This window comes from Orbicella franksi, chromosome 13, assembly GCF_964199315.1.
Source record: "Orbicella franksi chromosome 13, jaOrbFran1.1, whole genome shotgun sequence".
In the NCBI taxonomy this organism is placed as follows: domain Eukaryota; kingdom Metazoa; phylum Cnidaria; class Anthozoa; order Scleractinia; family Merulinidae; genus Orbicella; species Orbicella franksi.
In genome coordinates, this window is record NC_138157.1 from 2746206 (window position 1) to 2764724 (window position 18519).

At 40.7% G+C, this 18519-nt stretch overlaps 1 protein-coding gene across 1 annotated transcript; it reads right to left on the reverse strand.

Annotated features, from left to right (window-relative positions):
- Nucleotides 1-4: 4 nt before the first annotated feature.
- LOC145466344 (protein mono-ADP-ribosyltransferase PARP14-like) lies at nt 5-14447 on the reverse strand. Its single transcript, XM_081450059.1, has 11 exons — nt 13685-14447; nt 11552-11667; nt 10613-10889; nt 9756-10049; nt 9065-9304; nt 8135-8371; nt 5578-7856; nt 4860-5084; nt 1805-3308; nt 731-1048; nt 5-571 (listed from the first exon to the last, which is right to left on the reverse strand). The coding sequence occupies exons 1-11, from the start codon at nt 13842-13844 to the stop codon at nt 285-287; spliced, it is 5937 nt and encodes a 1978-aa protein (XP_081306185.1). The 5' UTR covers nt 13845-14447; the 3' UTR covers nt 5-284.
- Nucleotides 14448-18519: the final 4072 nt, after the last annotated feature.

Below are 18519 nucleotides of genomic sequence, written 5' to 3' on the forward strand. Positions count from 1 at the left end.
TTTAAATGCAAATTAAGCTATTTTTATAATATTAGCACGAGTTATACATATATTTCTATTGCAAGCTATATACGTGCAGTACTTCCAAGTCCAATACCCGGAAAACTAATATAGCCTACTGCATTGGGCAACTACTTTGAAAGGACACGACCTCTTTCTTGTACTTTTAAGGGAGAACCTAAACTGAATTAATCTTCCCAAACAACGAGCTCAAAAGAAGAAAATGGTTTCCTTTTAAACTGTTCAGGGAGCAACCTTGACAAACTCTAGATAACGCTTGGTTGTCACTGGAAGGTGATTAGGTATTCGGGATAACACTGTGGGTCTTGAAATACGACGAAGATCTCAGGATTAGGAATCTGGTCAACCACGCTATCATAGGTATCTGTTAGATCCGTTCGGTGTTTGGCTGGCGGTTCAAGGATGTCCGGCCTCCCCACTGTATACTCACCGACCAGGACCCTGGCGAGGTACATGTGTCGGTGTCCAGTTGGACCTGGTGGCGAAAATTGAGATCTTGCAGAGTAGTCAGCTTGTGCCGCAAAATACACGCCTTTTCCATAAAGGTTATCTAGGGTCAAGAAAAAATTCGTTCATAAACACATCTCAGAAAGCTTCAATGTCTGACTGCAGGAGTCGATATGTATGAGCTCCTCATTACAATCAATAAGTAGACCGTGATTTGAGCCCGCATCAAGAGCTCGCATATTACGTTAAGTTGTTAACTTACTCTTCTGCCAGCCATAACTTCTGTTGAAGCCTTTGTGGTTGATTGCGTTACAGTTATCCTCTGCTGTTCCGTGAAAAAGGAACTTTTCGTTGCTTCCTAAACCGTTAACTTCGTCCATCTTTTGCCGCTGAATTGCGTACAGACCATATAGAGCAGGGTTTTGAATTCGCTCTAACTTTAGAATGCGGTTGGAACAGGTTCCACTGAACAGATCGCTGACCTTCTTGTACTCCTGCGCATGTGTGGAAGGTTTAAGTTCCACAATATGCATCTTCTTGTCTTGTGGCTGAAGATCCCAATAGTCAGGGGGCTGAAGGCCTATTGAGACGTAAAACAGAGTAAAAGAGCATTAAACCAGACTGTCCCAACCGCTGGAGTTAACCCCAGCTTCGGTAGCATTATATTTCTTCTCCATCCCCCAGATGGGATTCCCGTCTAGCGTAGGGGCTCCTCTCAGTATATACGATTCACTGGTGGAGAAAAGCACTGCGAAAGCTAAGTGTCTCGCGGGCGAACACAAAACGATTCGGTTCCTGGTGAGTGTTCGCGGACGAAACTCTACCAAAGTTCCATGGAACCTGGACTGGACTGTCCAGGTCACTGGCGCGCCCTGTAATGAAACAAATTTTAACGGTTTCCCAACAGAAATCACTCATGGACTGGGACTTTGAGCGTAAAAAATACCATATTATACCACTATAAAATGCTGTAATTACTGTCAGACTTTTACGATCAGACGTTGACCGGACAAAAACGTAGATGCAATGATTTTATTATCATTGAAATTCTACTCGTAGTTCTGCTCGGGCGCGATCAATATTAGCCCTCCTTCTTTTAAGAAAACAAAAAAACCGCCTTTTCGCTGCCACAAAAAATTTCTGTTATTCGTGTTTTTGTACCTTTTAAGATGCAAAGCTACCACAGTCGGTTATTGCAAGTCACCGGTGATTCGAGTTAGATTGGTTTCCTTTCTTATATGAAATAAGTAATTATGTCACAACGATCCAAAAGTCTGCTTTTCCGCCCTCATAATTTGAAGTCTTTTTCACTAGTTCCAACAAGTTAACTACCTACCTTTGCGAGAATCAATTCTTTTGATGTCTGTTCTTTGACCATTTTCGTCCTCCTCAGTCATGTCAACGAAAGATATTTTGTACTGCTCTCCATCCTGATGGATCGTCATCGTCTTTCTCCTTTGGTGATAGGCAAGTTCAATTTGTGCATTTAGGTGACTTTCGTATTCTACGAACGTATCTCCGATTTTGTACTTCCACTGGATATCTTTCGACACCACTTGAGCTCGGATCCGTTCGTGTTCATCTGTCTTTATTTTATCCAGAAGTTCGTGAATGTCTCCCATGACGCTGAGAATATCCTCTGGTTGGCCACGTAACTCGATTCGGTCCACCTCTTTCTCCACAGTTGCCTCCACAGCGTAGCGTAGCTCAAGAGTGTGAATTTTTCTCATGTCTTCTTTGCTCAAATTTCTGATTACCTCATTTTTTATAATCCGCTGACTGAAATTATCTGCCATCACCTCCTTGACTGCCTCTGTAGCGTGATGAAGATCTCTTTCACAACCAGCAAATATAACGAGGTCTAACTTTCTGCTGTCAGCTTCTGGAGTTTCTGGGGTAGTGCTGCTTTCTCCCGTTCCTCCGAGACCAATGCGACGTGCCACACGTTTGGCAAATTTTTGCAACATTCCCGGTTCTGTAGGAATTTTTTGGCCTGATACTTCATACATCGCTGAGCGGACATCTTTGATCATGTCTACTTGGAAAATCGTCATCTTAATAAGCTGTATGTGGGCAGGTTGCTGGTCAGAAAAAGTGCGAACAGCGGACAACATTGTGTTTGCAGCTGATTTTGCCGACATACCAAGGATCCCTGTCCCAATAGCAGGAAATGAAATGGATGTTACTCTTTTTTTTTCAGCCTCTTGGAGACATGTCAACAGGCAGGCTTTCATGCTTTTAGCGGTGAGGGGTTCCACCGGGACGATATGGAAGAGATAGTTTGCGTTTAATCTTCCAGCCTTTGTGACAACAATGGATCCTGGAGCTTGAGGACCGTACAAGGTGCACTCGTCCCTTATGGAATCACCTCCTCTTTGAAGGATTGCAGCTCCGGCTCCCTGACCTACTGAGAGATCTAAAGAATTATTGGAGATAATTGCTATGGCCTCTGTGGACTCTTCGGTGATATCACCAGGTTGAACTTGAAAGCACAGGGGTCCTACATTTGTTTCCAAGTGATCTGGCTTTCGCTCAACTACCGGAGAGAATGTTGTAGTACCAGGTGATGATGTGCGGACAGTACCTTTTAATCTCTTCTGTAACTCCACATTGAAGGCTTGGACAGTTAAACTGTCCTTGTCGTGCAACACAAACCTTACATCTTTCATTTTCGTCGAGGGGTTCTTTTGGCTGTAAGCTATTACCTCATCAAAGTAGATCTCGGCAACTTGATCTCGAGGAAAGCGAAGTGTACCCGTACCAATGGCGGCAAAAGCAATGGAAGTCATGTTCCGTTTCTCTCCTTCTTTTAGACACTTCGTCAAGAGATCCTTTAGAGTCTGAAATTGTTTGAAATCAATCATGTGATTCAAGAGTAATTAAACCTTAACTTGGTTTTGAATATGTTAATTATATTAGCAACTTACTTTCCAATATAATGGGAATATTTTCTTTTCTAATCCATCAAATATTTTCGCTCGCGCGCTATTTGACCAAACGCGTCACATGACTGAATATGCCCCAGCATATTTTCAAAACTGCGCGTGTTTCAAAAAATATTTCAAGGATATTAAACACAATAGCCGCCATTTGGCGCGAGAATATGCTGAGATATTTGTCCTTGGACATTATCTGTTTCTCAAAACTCACAGTTTTCCTTGAGCTTCGCTCTCGGAAAATTGTTCGCTTCACGTGTCAGATGATGTCCGCGGACAAATATTCGATCTTATTTTTTTTATCAAGCATCTGAGCGGGCCAGATTCCTAAATCCTCGAACTTGATTGGCTAATCATGCGCACGTGACCGGTCCAGCTTTTTACGATACGGCCCACGGGCCGGATTTTTTCTTCGCTGCCTAAATTTCGCTTCTAAAAGTTAGCGGTAATCGTCAATCTTTTGCCTTTTTTACACGTCCATCGACGATTAGTCACCGCCAGTTTATCTCTGTTCACTTTAGAATGGCAAGGAAAGTCACTGTAAGTAAATTCAATTGAGTGTTTTGAAGTTGTGAGAGTTTGCTTGGTTGTTTGTAGCTTAGCGCTGTAATGACGCGTAATTCTGTGTTTCTCTCGCCGTAAAATTTGAGTCAATTTCAGGCGAGTTTACCTCTCTGATCGTTGCTGTATTTAGGAGAATTTCTGTGGACTACACTTAACGAGTTTCCCCGCTTTCTGCTATTCAATTTACGGTAGAAAAGTCTGATTTCAAGTGATTTTAAAAGCAACGACTGACAAAAATTGTTTTTGTAGTAAAACTTTTAAACTTCGCACGAAATTTCACACCGCAAAAACAATTTTGGAGAACTTAACTGGTGAAATAAATGCAACTAACACAAAGTAGTTCGAAGACAAGCTGTTTTTTAATACATCTTTCTTTGTCTACTATCTGAGTTACTCGCTCGTTGCCGAGATTTTTTGCAAATCGTTAGTGGACGGCGCGCAAGCCGATTCAATGACAAGAGTTGCATAAACAAACCCATTTGTAATCTTTAAAACCAATTTACTGCAGGAAAAAAAAAAATAAACATGTTATTTGCCGGCTTTCGGTCGGTCCGTATGGCGAAAAACTGTGACCTCGGTCACAGTTTTTCACCATACGGACCTCCCAGCCGGCAAATAACATATATATATTCTGGCGGCAAATGGAGGATATTCGTCTATATATGGCCCAAAATAAGAACGTCTAATGAAAAACTTGTGATTAACAACACCACTACACAAATTACTACTACAGATGCTTTAATCACCCGCGTGGTATTTTAATTTTGGTCTAATGATTGGAATAACCGATTCAAACACATCTGTCTTCTCTTTATTTCCTTGCTCAGACGTTAAATTTTCTTAAACAAAAAGTTGTTTTAGTTCTTGCAAGGATTGTCTTCATCGAGATACCTTTCTTCCTTGACCATTGTTCCAATCGCAACAGATTGCAAAGATGACAACCTGGCAGTTCAATCTTCCTGTTTGGCTTAACACAGCGATATCACCTACAGCGACTGGTTGTTTTGTACTGCATTCCCTCTGCATGCCTTGGCCAGCAGCCCTGCTAAGAGCCATTGCACAAGGATTCTGGTCTAGGTTGAGGTTCCCTGATGCTGTTCCAACTAGAATGTTGGCCTAGCATAAAGAAAAAAACACTATACAAGGGTGTTTCTCTCGTCGGTGTAAAAGAAAATAAAAACGACAAGACGGCAAGACTGCATAGCATAGAACTAAAAATAGCCAATGCTTGTGGAAGGAAAATAATCAGGCACACAAAAGCTACTCATCAAAATGAGATGCAGATGCAAATGATCAAGTTAACTGGAGCTGTATTCGCGTTGCAAAATAGTCTTTGATAAAAGACAAAAGTTTCATCGAACGTAGAAGCTGTTGAAATATATCAGGTCACTGATATAGTCAAGTTATATCTCTTCAAACAAACGACGCTCTGAAATGATTTTTTAAGACCATAGTGTTCCAAATTACCTTCGGCTCATTGCTAACTTGTTTGTCTGTTAACTTTGATCAGACCAGAGGCTAATTCGATGTCCTTAGTTTATTTTCTCAACTAGCACGCACAGAAATTGAATACAATAATGAGATTCTACTCCTATTTGTAAATTCCTACCTGTTCTTGGGCAAGGTCGCCAACCTTCACTGCGATATGAATGCCCTCTGGTGTTTTAAAAGAACTTGATGCTTGATGCAACTGTCGTGGATTGCTCGCAACGTCAACCCCAAAACCCATTGGAGCGGGGTTTTCCTTGTGGATGAAGTTCGTTTCCTTGGCAAATCGATTCCTCATCTCGTGCACGAACACCTTCACAGTTGGTGAATCATGGTTGACAAGATGAATTTCCGATAAATTGCAAGATGGATTTGTCTTGCAAAAATCAACAACAGCATCTAAGATGACTTTTGCACAAAGGTCACGTGGAAAGCCAAACTGGCCAGAACTGACAGCTGGAATAGCTATGGACCTCAAACTTGCTGCTTCTTTGAGACTGTTTCTGATTGCCATCGCAAGAAGACGTTCTTTCAGTGTTTTCGTGCCATTTTTGCGAGTTATTTCTGCTGCTGTGTCCCATTTAGGTCCAACCGTGTGAATTACTCGGTCACATGGTAACATTCCTGCCGGGGTAACAAATGTTCGACCTTCTAGGAGTAAGCCGTGCTTTTCGATAAACCTCTTGCAATGATCCTGGATCTCTGTTCCACCTACTTTAACTATGGCTGCGGCGAGACCTCCAATGTGTTTTAATTCTTCATTAGCCGGATTTACTATAGCATCTACACGATGTTTCGTTATGTCACCTTTGAAGACAGAAATCTTCTTCCTCTCTACAGTGAGGTAGCTGCATATGAATGCTCCAGTTGATGTCTCCATTTCTTTTACACCTGCTTCATCTGTTGGAGATGCTGCGTTCCAATTTCGCTCACTTGTGATGATGATACAGTTATTGTTGTCTTCTATTGTCTTCAGAGATTTGGGTCCTTTACCCTGAGAAAAGAACTTTGTCATCCCTGGCTTGTCAATTGGAACAGAGACTTTCTGAATATTTTTTGTTAGATCAACAAGTCTTGGAAGGCATTTATCAATCCCTTCAGTGGTACCAGAAATGTCTATGCCTTTACAGCTGGAGGACATTGTCACATCAATAGAACAAGAGGCGAGATCTCTTTTAATTTTTTCAATCTCCGAGCTCAGTCTTTCGAAGACAAACCGTGTAGACCCATGATCCAACGGGACGGTATCACGTAGAATGGTGTTCTTTTGTAAGAAGTCTATAACTTGATCATAGCATTGCTTTACGTCCTTCGCAATTCCGCTTACCCAAACGGTGTTTGATGGGATTTGGACGAGAATGTCAACTTTAAACTTGGAAGTCAATGATGTTTGGAAATCTTTCCATGGGCGACTGTCCAGCACTTGAGCATTCTCTTTAGTTAGGCGGATGCTATTTTCCTGGATAGCACCCAGCAAAACTTTTTCTGCTTCTTTTGCGTTATGTGAGTCAGCGCTGACAACTTGAACTTCATTTGAACTGCTGCATTGATCGCGCACAAAAATCGCCTGTACGCCACTCTGTTTTAAGAGATCTTGGATGACACTTGACACCGATGGCATTTTCAAAACTCTTGTAATGTTCGTCGGAAGTTCGATGGTCTTTTCAATCATCTTTGACATAAATGTAAATAGTTCAGCTTGCACCTCGTTAAGAAGGTTTCTGGGACCATCCAAACACAGCGTTTCGTTGTCTAGATCGATAGATATATTCAATTGTTGCTGCTCTCTTTGAAGCTTTTGACAAATGCCGGTCATTTCCAGCAAACGCAGTCGAGACCTTGGAGTGCCCTCTCTGATCACTTTGACTTTTGAATTCATAAGTTCCGCGTCTTCTTCGACGGCAAGGATTAAGTCCTGCAGTTTGCGCACATCTTCATTCACGCGGTCCTCCTTGCCAAGAATCTGGACTAATAGGTCATGTCTACTGAAATTTATAACATCAGTGGAGGACTCTTTTCTGGGACGATCCTTCTGCCACCGCTCTGATACTTCATCAAACAGTTCAGGAGAAAGTGGAATTTCAATTTTCCTGAAGCTCAGTAAAAAATTTTCCAAACTTCCAGGCCTGTCTTGCCATGACTTTTGAGAGATCTTTGTTTTATCAGACGGCGAAATGATGAGAAAAGATTTGTTTACATCCATGAACAGTTCGACTTTGTTTTCGTTGGTTAGTATTTGGAGCTCATGTCCATGATTCCTTTTAATGTGCTCAAAGAGATGGGCATCAAACGGTATTTCCTCTTTGTTGGTGACTGCATTCTCAAGGAAATGATAAAATGGCTGTACTTCTAGTTCAATTCCTTCAAGGGTGTGTTTCCTTTGGAGGACGTTATGAACGCCTGTAATTAAATGACACAGAAGTGACTTCAGGGGGAATCATTTATTTTGATAAAACTTGTCATGTTGTGCCTGCAATGCATCAATAACCATGTTTATTACATCTCTCGGACACTAAACTTTTAAGGCAATGAAAGAAACGTCATCTGTAGTTGATTCGTGTTTTGCCTTCTGAAGGTGTTGTTTGACCCATTCAAAGCCTAATCGGTTTGTCAGTGTTCTCAAGCGAGCTTATAGCATGGGAAGATAAACGATAAAAAAAAACTTCAAGTTTTCTTACTTGATGGATCCTCGAAATAAACCAAGGCACTGTTTTTCGTCTCACGTTCTACTTTGCTGACAACATTACCGCCACTCCTCTTATTTTCAAAATACAGTTGTATGGTATCCTCTGTAGTGTCGTCCTTCAGTCCGCTGACTAGAACACAAGAGCATACAGGCGCATGCTCCAAACGAAGTTTACATCCTTCTAGGCCTCTATCATCACCGTGAACGTTGTCGAAAAGCGATTTAAAGTCTGGAATAAATATAACACATGTTGAGCATGAATCAACTTGCTATAATTTGCGCGTGTTATTTCTACTTCAGGTGGTTACAATCAGGCTGTTGCCGAGAATTTCTTATAGCTTTAGGCCGTCTGTTGACCGGAGGTATCATTCTGGAGTAACGGTTTTTTTCTCATCTGCGCACATCGTAATTAAATACGAGTATCCGTTCTTGAGAAGTCACTAGCAAAAACACAACAGCATCATTTAGAACAAACTGGATTTAAGAATACTGTCTTTAAGAGTGTGGAATTCTGCAAAAATTGATAGATATACAGTTTGGAATGTGATCAGCGGGCAAATGGTGTGTGGGTTCTGCATTTATTGCCACGCCGGACAATAAGTGGGCGGACAATGAGAGCGGCCTTACCGCTCCACCTCCCCCCACCCTTTGCGCCTCCACATTTTAGTCCTCTGGAAGGGTAAAGTTATACCTGTATTGGGGGAAATGTTACCCAATACAAGTATTATTGTCCAGACCCAAGATTGCTGGACGATAGTTATACTACTACTTCATTTAAGTTAATAAGACAGCGACAAATAAGGAGAAAGGTCGCTACTGAACCACTTGTGCTTTATATGCTTTATAACCATTCATAAACTGAATTCGATGTTCAGCTGCTGATGAAAATAATTAAGTAGAAAGAGAACTCGCCAGTCATTACCTGGTTCAGCGGCAAATATAGCCATCGCTTTGCCATCGCAACCGCGAATCACCTCTTTAACCTCTACATTACTAAATTTCTCCAAGTAAAACAGCAGGCAGTCTTCTGTTGTTTTCTCATTAAGGCCTCGAACGTAGACTCGAAAGGGGTCTGGCGGTAATTTTTTCTTTGGTGGTAGCCTTTCCACTGAAATAGCCTTTCCATTTATGAAATGCGATGCTTGAAGGAGCTTTTGTAAATCTGTTGGGAGATAAGCGCAATACAAAAATTAACAACAACAACAACATGGAAACTGAATCAATCTATTACATTACTTTTACTTCTAAATTTACAATTTTGTTGTGGGTGGGTTTATTCTAAACGTACAAGCCATTGACCATTTTTCCTGCAATTTCTTCGTGGAATACTTTAATCCGTGTAACTTGCAGTCAAAGATGCATTTTTGATAGCTTGAATATCCAAGTACCTCATATTCAGTAGTAAAACAGAATTTCAAAAAGGTTCGTTGTTTCAACTTTATGAGCGAGCCATGTACATGATTAATTTGTAAAAGAAAGGATTATTAAGGATATTTGTATGTCTTGTTGTTCAGCAGTGGGCCTATTGCATTTTGACTGTCAAGTTTATATTGAGAATCGTATCAAAATGATATCATCGACCATTTGTTTGCGAGGACGGTAAGTATACATACTTTCCACGGCAGTAAAAGTAATAACAGCTTTCCCGTCATGAGTGAGATCAATGTCGCAGACTTCACCTCCCCCTGATCTCCTTGAATTCTCAAAGTAATACCGCACAGCGTCCTCGCTGCTAGAAAGTGGAATACCGCTAGCAATTATTGTAATTTCAGCGCCAGCCTCTTCTTCCGAGCCGCTAGCTTCCTCATGATCATCCGCAATCACATTCTCCTGCTCCTCAAGTAGAGAGACATGAAGCCGCAGGCCAGCCACACTATGTGGGGAGTTCTCCGCTGTTCTTTTCGCGTCTGCAAGTGATGCATATTCGACATGGTAAAGTACTGTTATTTTATTTTATTGTTTTTTATTTTTACCGAGGAAACTGTTGGCTATAAGAACGTTGCTGGCATGGCGTTTTTGCTGTTTCTCGGTCAAATTTCAAGCGTGATCCTTGTGAGATAAAACTGTTTCCTTTGTTATTCTATTAACGAATTTTGTGCAGAGAATGGTAGGGATGCAATGCGTCTTAACTTTCCGCTTTCCGTACGCGAGTCATTCCGGTTCGCGTCCCTTCTTTAGTGGTTTCCACTCCTTGGTACTTTTCACTTTGCAAATAAGTAATATTATAATTCCTCCAACTTTACCGGCTCCCGGGACTTTGGAATCCCTCTTCCAACCCCTGTTTCCCCTCGAAGGGTTTCCGCCACGTTTTCTCCTGGGTTCCGCTCCTCCCTGCCCCTTTCACTTAACCTTATCATTCAAAACGGGCTTTTCTTGATCCTCTGGAGCCAGGAGAGGAAGCTTATAAGACCATCACCCTGTAATTGGTTAACCTATGACAATGAAACTACCGTCTGGTAATTAAACATACCCTCAGGAAGTTCAAAAGTGATCAGGCATATTTGAAGGTCAGGTTTCATGTCAATACCAGTCACTGGACCGCCGTTTGATCGTCTGGGGTTTTCGAAGTAGTACATCAAAAGGTCCTGTGACGTACCGGCCGGCACCCCTGCTACTTTGATAGTGCACTGTTGGGACGCGCATGTTTCACGTTGGCGTCTCTTCCGAGTAATACTAGAAAGTTCAAATGTTGCTGGCAGTTTGCTGCATGGTCTGTTTTTCCAATCCATTGGGGGATTGTCTAAACCCTGCAATTAAAGAATAGCGAGGTGTCACTTTGGTCTAACGTAAAAAATTTGTCATCTAGAAATGCATCATTATGATAAAACCTAGATTTGTACAGACAATTGACAATTTTTATCAATTGAAGGTTTCGATGGATTACCTACTTTGATCATTGTAGGATTGCAGGAAAAAGGGCGCTTTTTTCTCCTGCTTAAAGCACGGAAGGAGAAGGGCAGAATTGATAGCTTGTTAGTTTGCTATACGAATTATCAGTCACCATATCAAGAAGCAATTTATATTGGATAAGTTTACTGCGATATCTACATTGATCAGGGGTGAGCCAAACCACCAGAAAGACGTCATCTACTAATCATTTTGTTACATAGGAAATCACTCTAAAAATAACATTATTTAGTTGTGAGAAATTCAACTTAGTGTTTCATTTTTAACGCATTCTTCGATGAAAATTTAATTCTGTGTGAGGTGTTCTAAAACTTGTTTGCCTACAATACATGTATTTCTTATTTTTCTGGTTTTTGTTCGTCTTTTTTCTTGTTTGTTTGGTTTGATTGCTGCCGGCATTTACTGAAGTGATGCGCGCTCTAAGTCAACTTGTCATTAACAAATTGTGTAGTTCATTTAATTAACAGTGGACATGTACCATAATTGTGACAATTATACTTACATTGTTGGGTCCGTCCTCATCTTCTGTGTTTGGGGACTCTGGATCAAGTAGGAGTTGTACACGAAGTGAGGAATTCTGGAGACGATGGTTACGTCGACGAACGACCCGTTTGGCGGCTATAACAGAAAAAGGACAAAATGAGCCTTTTGAAAATCAACAAGAAGTGGATACGAGCTGAAGGACACAATTCATACTTTCACTGAAAAGGATGACCAGGACATCGGTATAATTGTAATCCAGAGGTCCCTCAGCCCAGTCCTCCGCCCTGCCACTAATTGTTTGTTCTTGGCACTCACGGTAATCCTCGTTCAAATCCACGGCCACACCTTGTAAGTAGCCAATCGCTTATTTTTTCTTCGTTTAAGATTCTCCATTTGGGATTCCTCGAGTTACTGTTCGACTGCACTTTGTGGCTCGTGTCACTGATTTATCCATTTAACGTAAATCCCGAAATTAGTGCCCGGGGAGCTTATTTCAAATTTAAGAGAAGACGAAGTGGCGCTTATTCGGTCGCGAGAGGGGCGCTTAATCGAGGGGGCGCTTATTTAATTTTTCCCAAATCGTGGCCTGAACCGTGTTCAAAAATTGAAAAAAGAAATTGTAGGATGCAACTTAGAAAAAAGAAACATGTTTACTGTATTATAAAGATGTAAATTGCTAATGACAGTATAAAAACGGCTGGACGAGAGTGATTAAACAAGGCAAAAACTCTACATCCTTTGTTGCTTAATTACTCGTCCACAAGATGGGGGGAGGGGAGGAGGCGTTTATTCGAGTGGAGGGAGTGACGCTAATATTAAATTTTGGCTGATAGGAGGGGCGCTTATTCGAAGGGGGCACTTATTCGAGGGGGAGGGGGGGACTGATTCGAGGATTTACGGTACCTCTCCCCCAATTCTCCCTTTCCCCATTTTCGTCGAAGGGAAGTGGGGGATAGAGTTTTAGGGTTAGGGGCAGAGGTCAGCACTGTTTCACATTTTAGGAATGGGCATGGGATGAAAAAGACTTCGGGTTTTGTTTGATTTATAATTCGTTGAACAATTTCACTCTGCTCAGAACGTATGTTTCCATGACAATCGTATTTTGAGAGACGTGGTTTTCCAAATTTGGAATTTTGATGTCTTTAACATCAAATTTTAAGAATTTTTTTTCTCTCAAGAAAGAACTTGAGGCATAATTTGACTGGTTGTGATTAATTTTGAGTAGCTTCAGAGATGTCGGCTGCCTGGATGCCAGGCGATTTGACTTCAAAATGGCATGTTGCTAGCCTCATGAAATATTTTGGACGTACTGTATACCCTTTAAATTTCACTATCATTGCTTTTAAACATATTAAAGTGACGGCCATGATGGAGGGGTTGGGTGATTCACCCTCTCCCCACTACCGACCTCTTCAACCCCCCCCCCCCCCCCCTTCCTCGCGTCCGTCCGCTCGGTCTTAAAAAATTAAAAAATAGGGCAGCGTGAATAGGATTAACTATCAGACATAAAGGTCAGTATAATGCTTGCGTTGTTTTTCATGTTTTTGCCGAACTCAAATCAGGACTGTATGAGATCGATGCAAGCATGATGTAAAAAAATAAACCGCACATGTGTACTTTCGCTTTCATATTTAGTTCAGTTTCAATTTCATTGAAGTCATCGATCAGTAATAATTCACAACGGTGAAGACTCCTTATTTCCATGATCCTCAGTCACGTTCCAACCTAGAAATGACCCGAGTTGTTGCGATGAAATTACTCAGCTCTGTCTTTTTTTTTAGCTCTGATTAGCCATTCTCCCTCAGCTCCGCCTGGCTATCTGGGTTGTGGAGCGGAAAGAGTATCGAAGGAAAGTTGCAATAGCCGCTCCGGCATACTACTTCCAGAGTTTTACTCTGAATTTATGAGGATTCGTAGTAGTTATATTTTCCATGCAATCGATGCGCTTTGAAGTTTAAATGAAGACAAAAATGTTCACTATTACTTTCGCCACCGAAACCAAAGCGGAAGTCTCAGGACGAAAGAGTTTCAAGGTGTTTATACATGTACTACTCGGTTTTCTTGTATAGTCAGTCCTCTTTGCTGAATTACAAAGTTTAAAATGCAATAAATATGACCATTTAACCCTTACAAAACAAATTTGACCAAGTACCTTCCAAATCTTCGAAAGTGACAAAGGCTCGTCCTCTATCGATTTCGATGCTCTCTACGTCGCCACCACCAGACTCTCTTTCTGACTGAAAATAAATCATAAGCTGACTTTTGGTCGTTCCCTCTGGAAATCCAGAGACCACAATCTGCGCGCTTTCCATGCCGATCTCCTGCACTGCGCCAAGCTCACAGAATGACTGAAAACATGATTCTTTGCAATATATAGTGATCCTTACAGAAACGCGGAAATGTAAATTGGTTCAAGGACGGGGGTTTCTGTAAAATGGACAGGTTTCACTTTCGTTGGAGGCTGATTGGTTACCCGGAGTGACGTTCAGTCGCTGCACCTTGATCGACTGGTTCTGAAATGTCGTCAAACGCGGGTCTGCTTTTCCTTTCCCAGTTTAGACTATTAAAAGATATCTGTAAAATTCCGCATCCATGTTATGTTTGTGCACCCTTTCTTTTCCATTTGTAACTATTTTACCGTGGATGGCATGAGGTCAGGCTTCTTAATTTACCTTGTCTACGGGGATTCCCCGAATCGTGATATCTGCGTGTCCGTGTGATATGCAGTCAAGTGTTTAAATTTAGCTTATCATGGCGCTTTGGTTTGAATAACACGTCACTAAAGGATTTCAACGATTATCAACACAATTCAACTTTCATCAGGGTACTGAATGTGCCGAAGCCCTTTACTCCGATTTTCAGTTGAATATTAGGTACCAACTGTTGAATTTTCATCATATCAAAGTTGTGCATGTGACATCATCATTGACAATAAATTTGCTTGTGAAAAGGGAATTTTATTTCCACGGTCTAGTGGCTAGATTATATTACTGGGTGTTTTCTAAGAAATGTAATCAAACATTCTCGGAAAGATAGGTCAACATCCGCAACGACAGCAGTGTCTGCATGATATTTTAAAGACGGGTCTATTTTAGGCCTGTGTGTAAAAGCGGGAGATCCGTCTGCGTTCTTAGGCAAGGGGAAATAGGTGTAGTGAATAAGGATTTTAAGTTCTTAGGGACTGTGCAATAATTGCCTGAAGGGGAGGGGGGGGGGGGTGGGGTGGGGTGGGACTGGGAAATGGGTGAAATATGCCCCAAAACTAAGTCATACCCCCTTTCATTAAGCAAAAATTAATTTCAACCCCCCTCACATAATGATAATACTAAGGCAAAACCTGCTCCCCACCCTTTCCTTTGGAAAAAGTCTCCTTTCATTGATTCCCTCATACCTAGTTTACTTGTTGGATTTTTTTTCTCCGGTACAAACATCACTTCAAATGACTCTTTGAAGTATGTCAAAGAGTCATTTGAGGACTCAATTTTATTAATCACACTGTTTGTCTTTACCATACTTTAATATGAGATCGTTTGAATTCCAGAAGCTTATAGTTAGAGAAACTGAAAATATTATTCAGGAATTCCTGTCTGATTGAGCCTTTTTTTGAAGTTCGATTTAATCATGCTGTGCTTTATTTACCATACTTTAAATTTGTATTGCTATGAAAATTTCAACAGTTGGGTTTTTCATTCTGCTAAATTATGATGCCATGTGTGCTAACATTGGCATCTTTCTTTTTCATTGAATATAGTGCTACTTCTGCAACTTTTAATTTAAGTTTCCTGTTTTCTTGAATCCTAGTGCAAATAAAGTAGCACTGTTTTAACATATATAACAGAGGCTTTCATTTCCTACTGCATGACAGATAGGAAAACAACAGTTCATAGATCAGAACACCTTAGAGTTGATAAATTTGTCAGTTTTATTCCAATGTTAGTATTTATATTTGAACTCTAATAACTCTTCCACTACTTTTCCAGTTTCCCCCTCTCTCTTGTTGTCATTTTCTCCTCTGCCCCCTCTAATTTTCCACCCCCTCACCCCACCCCCAGGTAATTATTGCACAGTCCCTTATAACGTGGAACATTTTTGACCAGAAACAAAATGATCCATTTAATTTAAATGAAGTTCACTTCAAGTACGGTACATAACAAAAACAAGACATTTTCACTTACGCGTACGATCGACACTGACAGTTGTATAAGACTTTTATAGTAAGGAAAGACTTACGTATACTTGAAGTAAGAAAGAAATGGAAAGCATGGAACCTTTCGAAGCTTTAAATATAGTGGTCGAAAACAGAGGACTTAATTAAGGAGAAAGGAAGACACATAAAGAACATAAAGTAGAGAACTTCCGCTGATTTTTAAAAAGGTGTCCTCTACGATTTAAAAGCAATATAATAAATTATGTTGGTATCTTCAAAACCGAAGCAACTGGAGTGCAGTGACTATTTGGGCAGCACAATTCTAAGTGTGCGTTAAGGAGAGGAGGGAAGGGAAGGGGTGTGACCTAAACGTCCAGTGGACATTACGTTGCTGGGAGCAAGTGAATATGTCGACGGCTACCAATTCACTTGTCTTTTTAGAGTTTGAAGTTTGCGATTTGAGGACTTCTTGGGAGTTGTCTTGGCATTTTCTAGGATAAAATATGTTGATAAAGATGTTTTGGGGGTTCACAAATGTTCTCATTCTCAAACGTGAGTAACATTTATACAACACGAAAATGCCCAATCACCTTCATAGCACAATGGGTTACCATAGCAACGACAACCAGGTAACTCTAGCTTCACGTGCTTATAATTCTATAACCAGCTTTTTATTATCGATTTGTGATAAGACACAAACTATCTTCAGCGTCACCTTACCTACCCTACTTTGAACAAGAACTTAGAACTATGGCTAAAGCTCAAGATAATTTTGAACGTTAAAGCACTATAAAATTCTGTCCGTTAGGCCCTACCTTAGAACCAAAAAGAAAACTTGACTACAATCTACACTAAGCAGTTAATTACTCATTCCACTTCTTTTCGGTGTAATTAACTATAAGCTAATTATATAACTGATCATCGACAATTAAGAGAATATGAATATGTTCATTAATATTCTGCTTTCCTGGATGTTTATTGCTTGAAAGAGGCTGTGTCCCATCATTCCTTGATTATCGTGCCTTCAGTTGAAATGAAATATGCGTTAGCCACTGAGAAGCCAAAGGATAGGTGGAGAAATAATTGTGATTAAGAAAAATAAAACGTACAAATATAAGAAAACAAATATATCCAAAAAAAAAAAACAACAATAGCCAACAACTAAATAAAAAACAAACAAATAAACAAGCACAATAAAAACTGCTGTTTCTGTAGCGAAATTGAAGTGGTATCAAAAGAGAAACGTGAGCCGGTGTCTTAATTGTTGGTTCAGTATCCGTCTCTTCCCCTCTCTGTTGTCATAAACGAACGTAACTTAGGACAACAGATAGTTGTCACTTAAGTCTTGGGCGTGGGAAGATCTGATCTGCACATATGTAGGTGCTCATTGTGGCTTTGAATGAAATACATCAAATTGTGCAGTGGAAGGTACAGTGAGAGTACCCATTAGGACGCAACACGAGGCCAGGAAAGCTTTTGTATGACAGGGCTTGAACCTGAAACGCTCGGTCCAGAGACACTCCACAATGACACCATGCTGGAGGTGTTTCTAACTGAGCCAAATTATTGGTTACCCACGGTGCGTGACACAGCCCCTTCGATCGACTCCAACAAATGTATATTGTAAAATTCCTTCGTTAATGGAGCGTATGCACATGACGTCGAGGCAGCCAAATTGGTGTTCCAAAACAATGAAACGGCGGCCATGTTGATGTACCAAACCAATCCTGTGGAAGTTCAACTCTTTTCTTATGTAAACACTTTCTTTTGTTCCGATAAACTTGCATGGCTGCTGGAGACGTGAGTGAATACGCTCTATACCCATTAGCGGATACAATAGAGTTGCAGTTCTACCAATGTGCACACATATATAGCTAGCTAATTCAGTATTCTTAGCTTTTGTACGTGTTGACCTATAAGTATCACTAGAACTAATGGTAGGTTTTGAAAACCAGGTACTATGCACAGCAAATGCGTAATTGTACCTGGACAGTTGCATTAGGGTACTGTACATGCAGGTGCCAGAACGACTATTTCATCTAGCCTTTTACGGTACAGTGTTTTCTTTTGCTCTTCCTTTGCGGTTTTCTTAACATAACGTAGCTGTCTGAGTAATGACCAAGGTTTACAGGAAAGTGTAAATACAAATTCCAAATTTAGATTGAGAACTACAAATAATCCATTACGTTACCTCAAGTTGTGTCTATCAACATTGTAATTGACAACTGAACACACTCCTATTTGGGAAGTGGGGCAAAATAGATCGCAAGCTCACTCCTTACTTTGATGTCAAAAGCTAAAAATTCTTGTGCGTGTCTTACCATGACTATAATTTAATGATTATAGATAGCCCAGTTTTTGCAAATTTCACTCGTTCAAAAAAATATTTCCTTGATAACATGTTTTAGACTGCAATCACTTTGATCTAAGCCCGCATTGAAATCACTTTAAAGTGATTTAGGGCTTACATTGAAATAGCATCTGCAGCCCTTATTATGGCTTAGAGAGAAAATCAAAATTGCTTTAATCACGAACTTGCATAGACTTTTCATAGCCAACACGAAAACAAAAGTCTTGGTCTTCGTTTGCTTTGATTCTTTTGTCATTGTTTTGTTGATGGAAATAAAATCCATCTCGTGGATCACCAAGATACACACTTAAAAGATATATGGCTTTTCCAAAACAGAATTACTCCGTCTTTACAAGGCAAACGTTAGAGAAAGTAGCCTACAAGCCTGGCCTTGTCAATCTTTTAGAATGTTTTCTCCCGAGTACTTGCGCTTTGCCCGAAAAATTCGGAGCCTGCAGCTCCAACCCCCAAACCCACCCTCCCCCCCCCC

What these genes read in the sequence shown, in the direction of transcription:
- LOC145466344 (XM_081450059.1), bottom strand. Translation starts at nt 13,844, where the DNA reads ATGGAAAGCGCGCAGATTGTGGTCTCTGGATTTCCAGAGGGAACGACC. An exon ending in TATATTTGCCGCTGAACCAG is followed by an intron (nt 8,372 to 9,064) that starts GTAATGACTGGC and finishes TATTTATTCCAG; the next exon opens with ACTTTAAATCGCTTTTCGAC. An exon ending in AAGTTATGGCTGGCAGAAGA is followed by an intron (nt 572 to 730) that starts GTAAGTTAACAA and finishes TCTTGACCCTAG; the next exon opens with ATAACCTTTATGGAAAAGGC.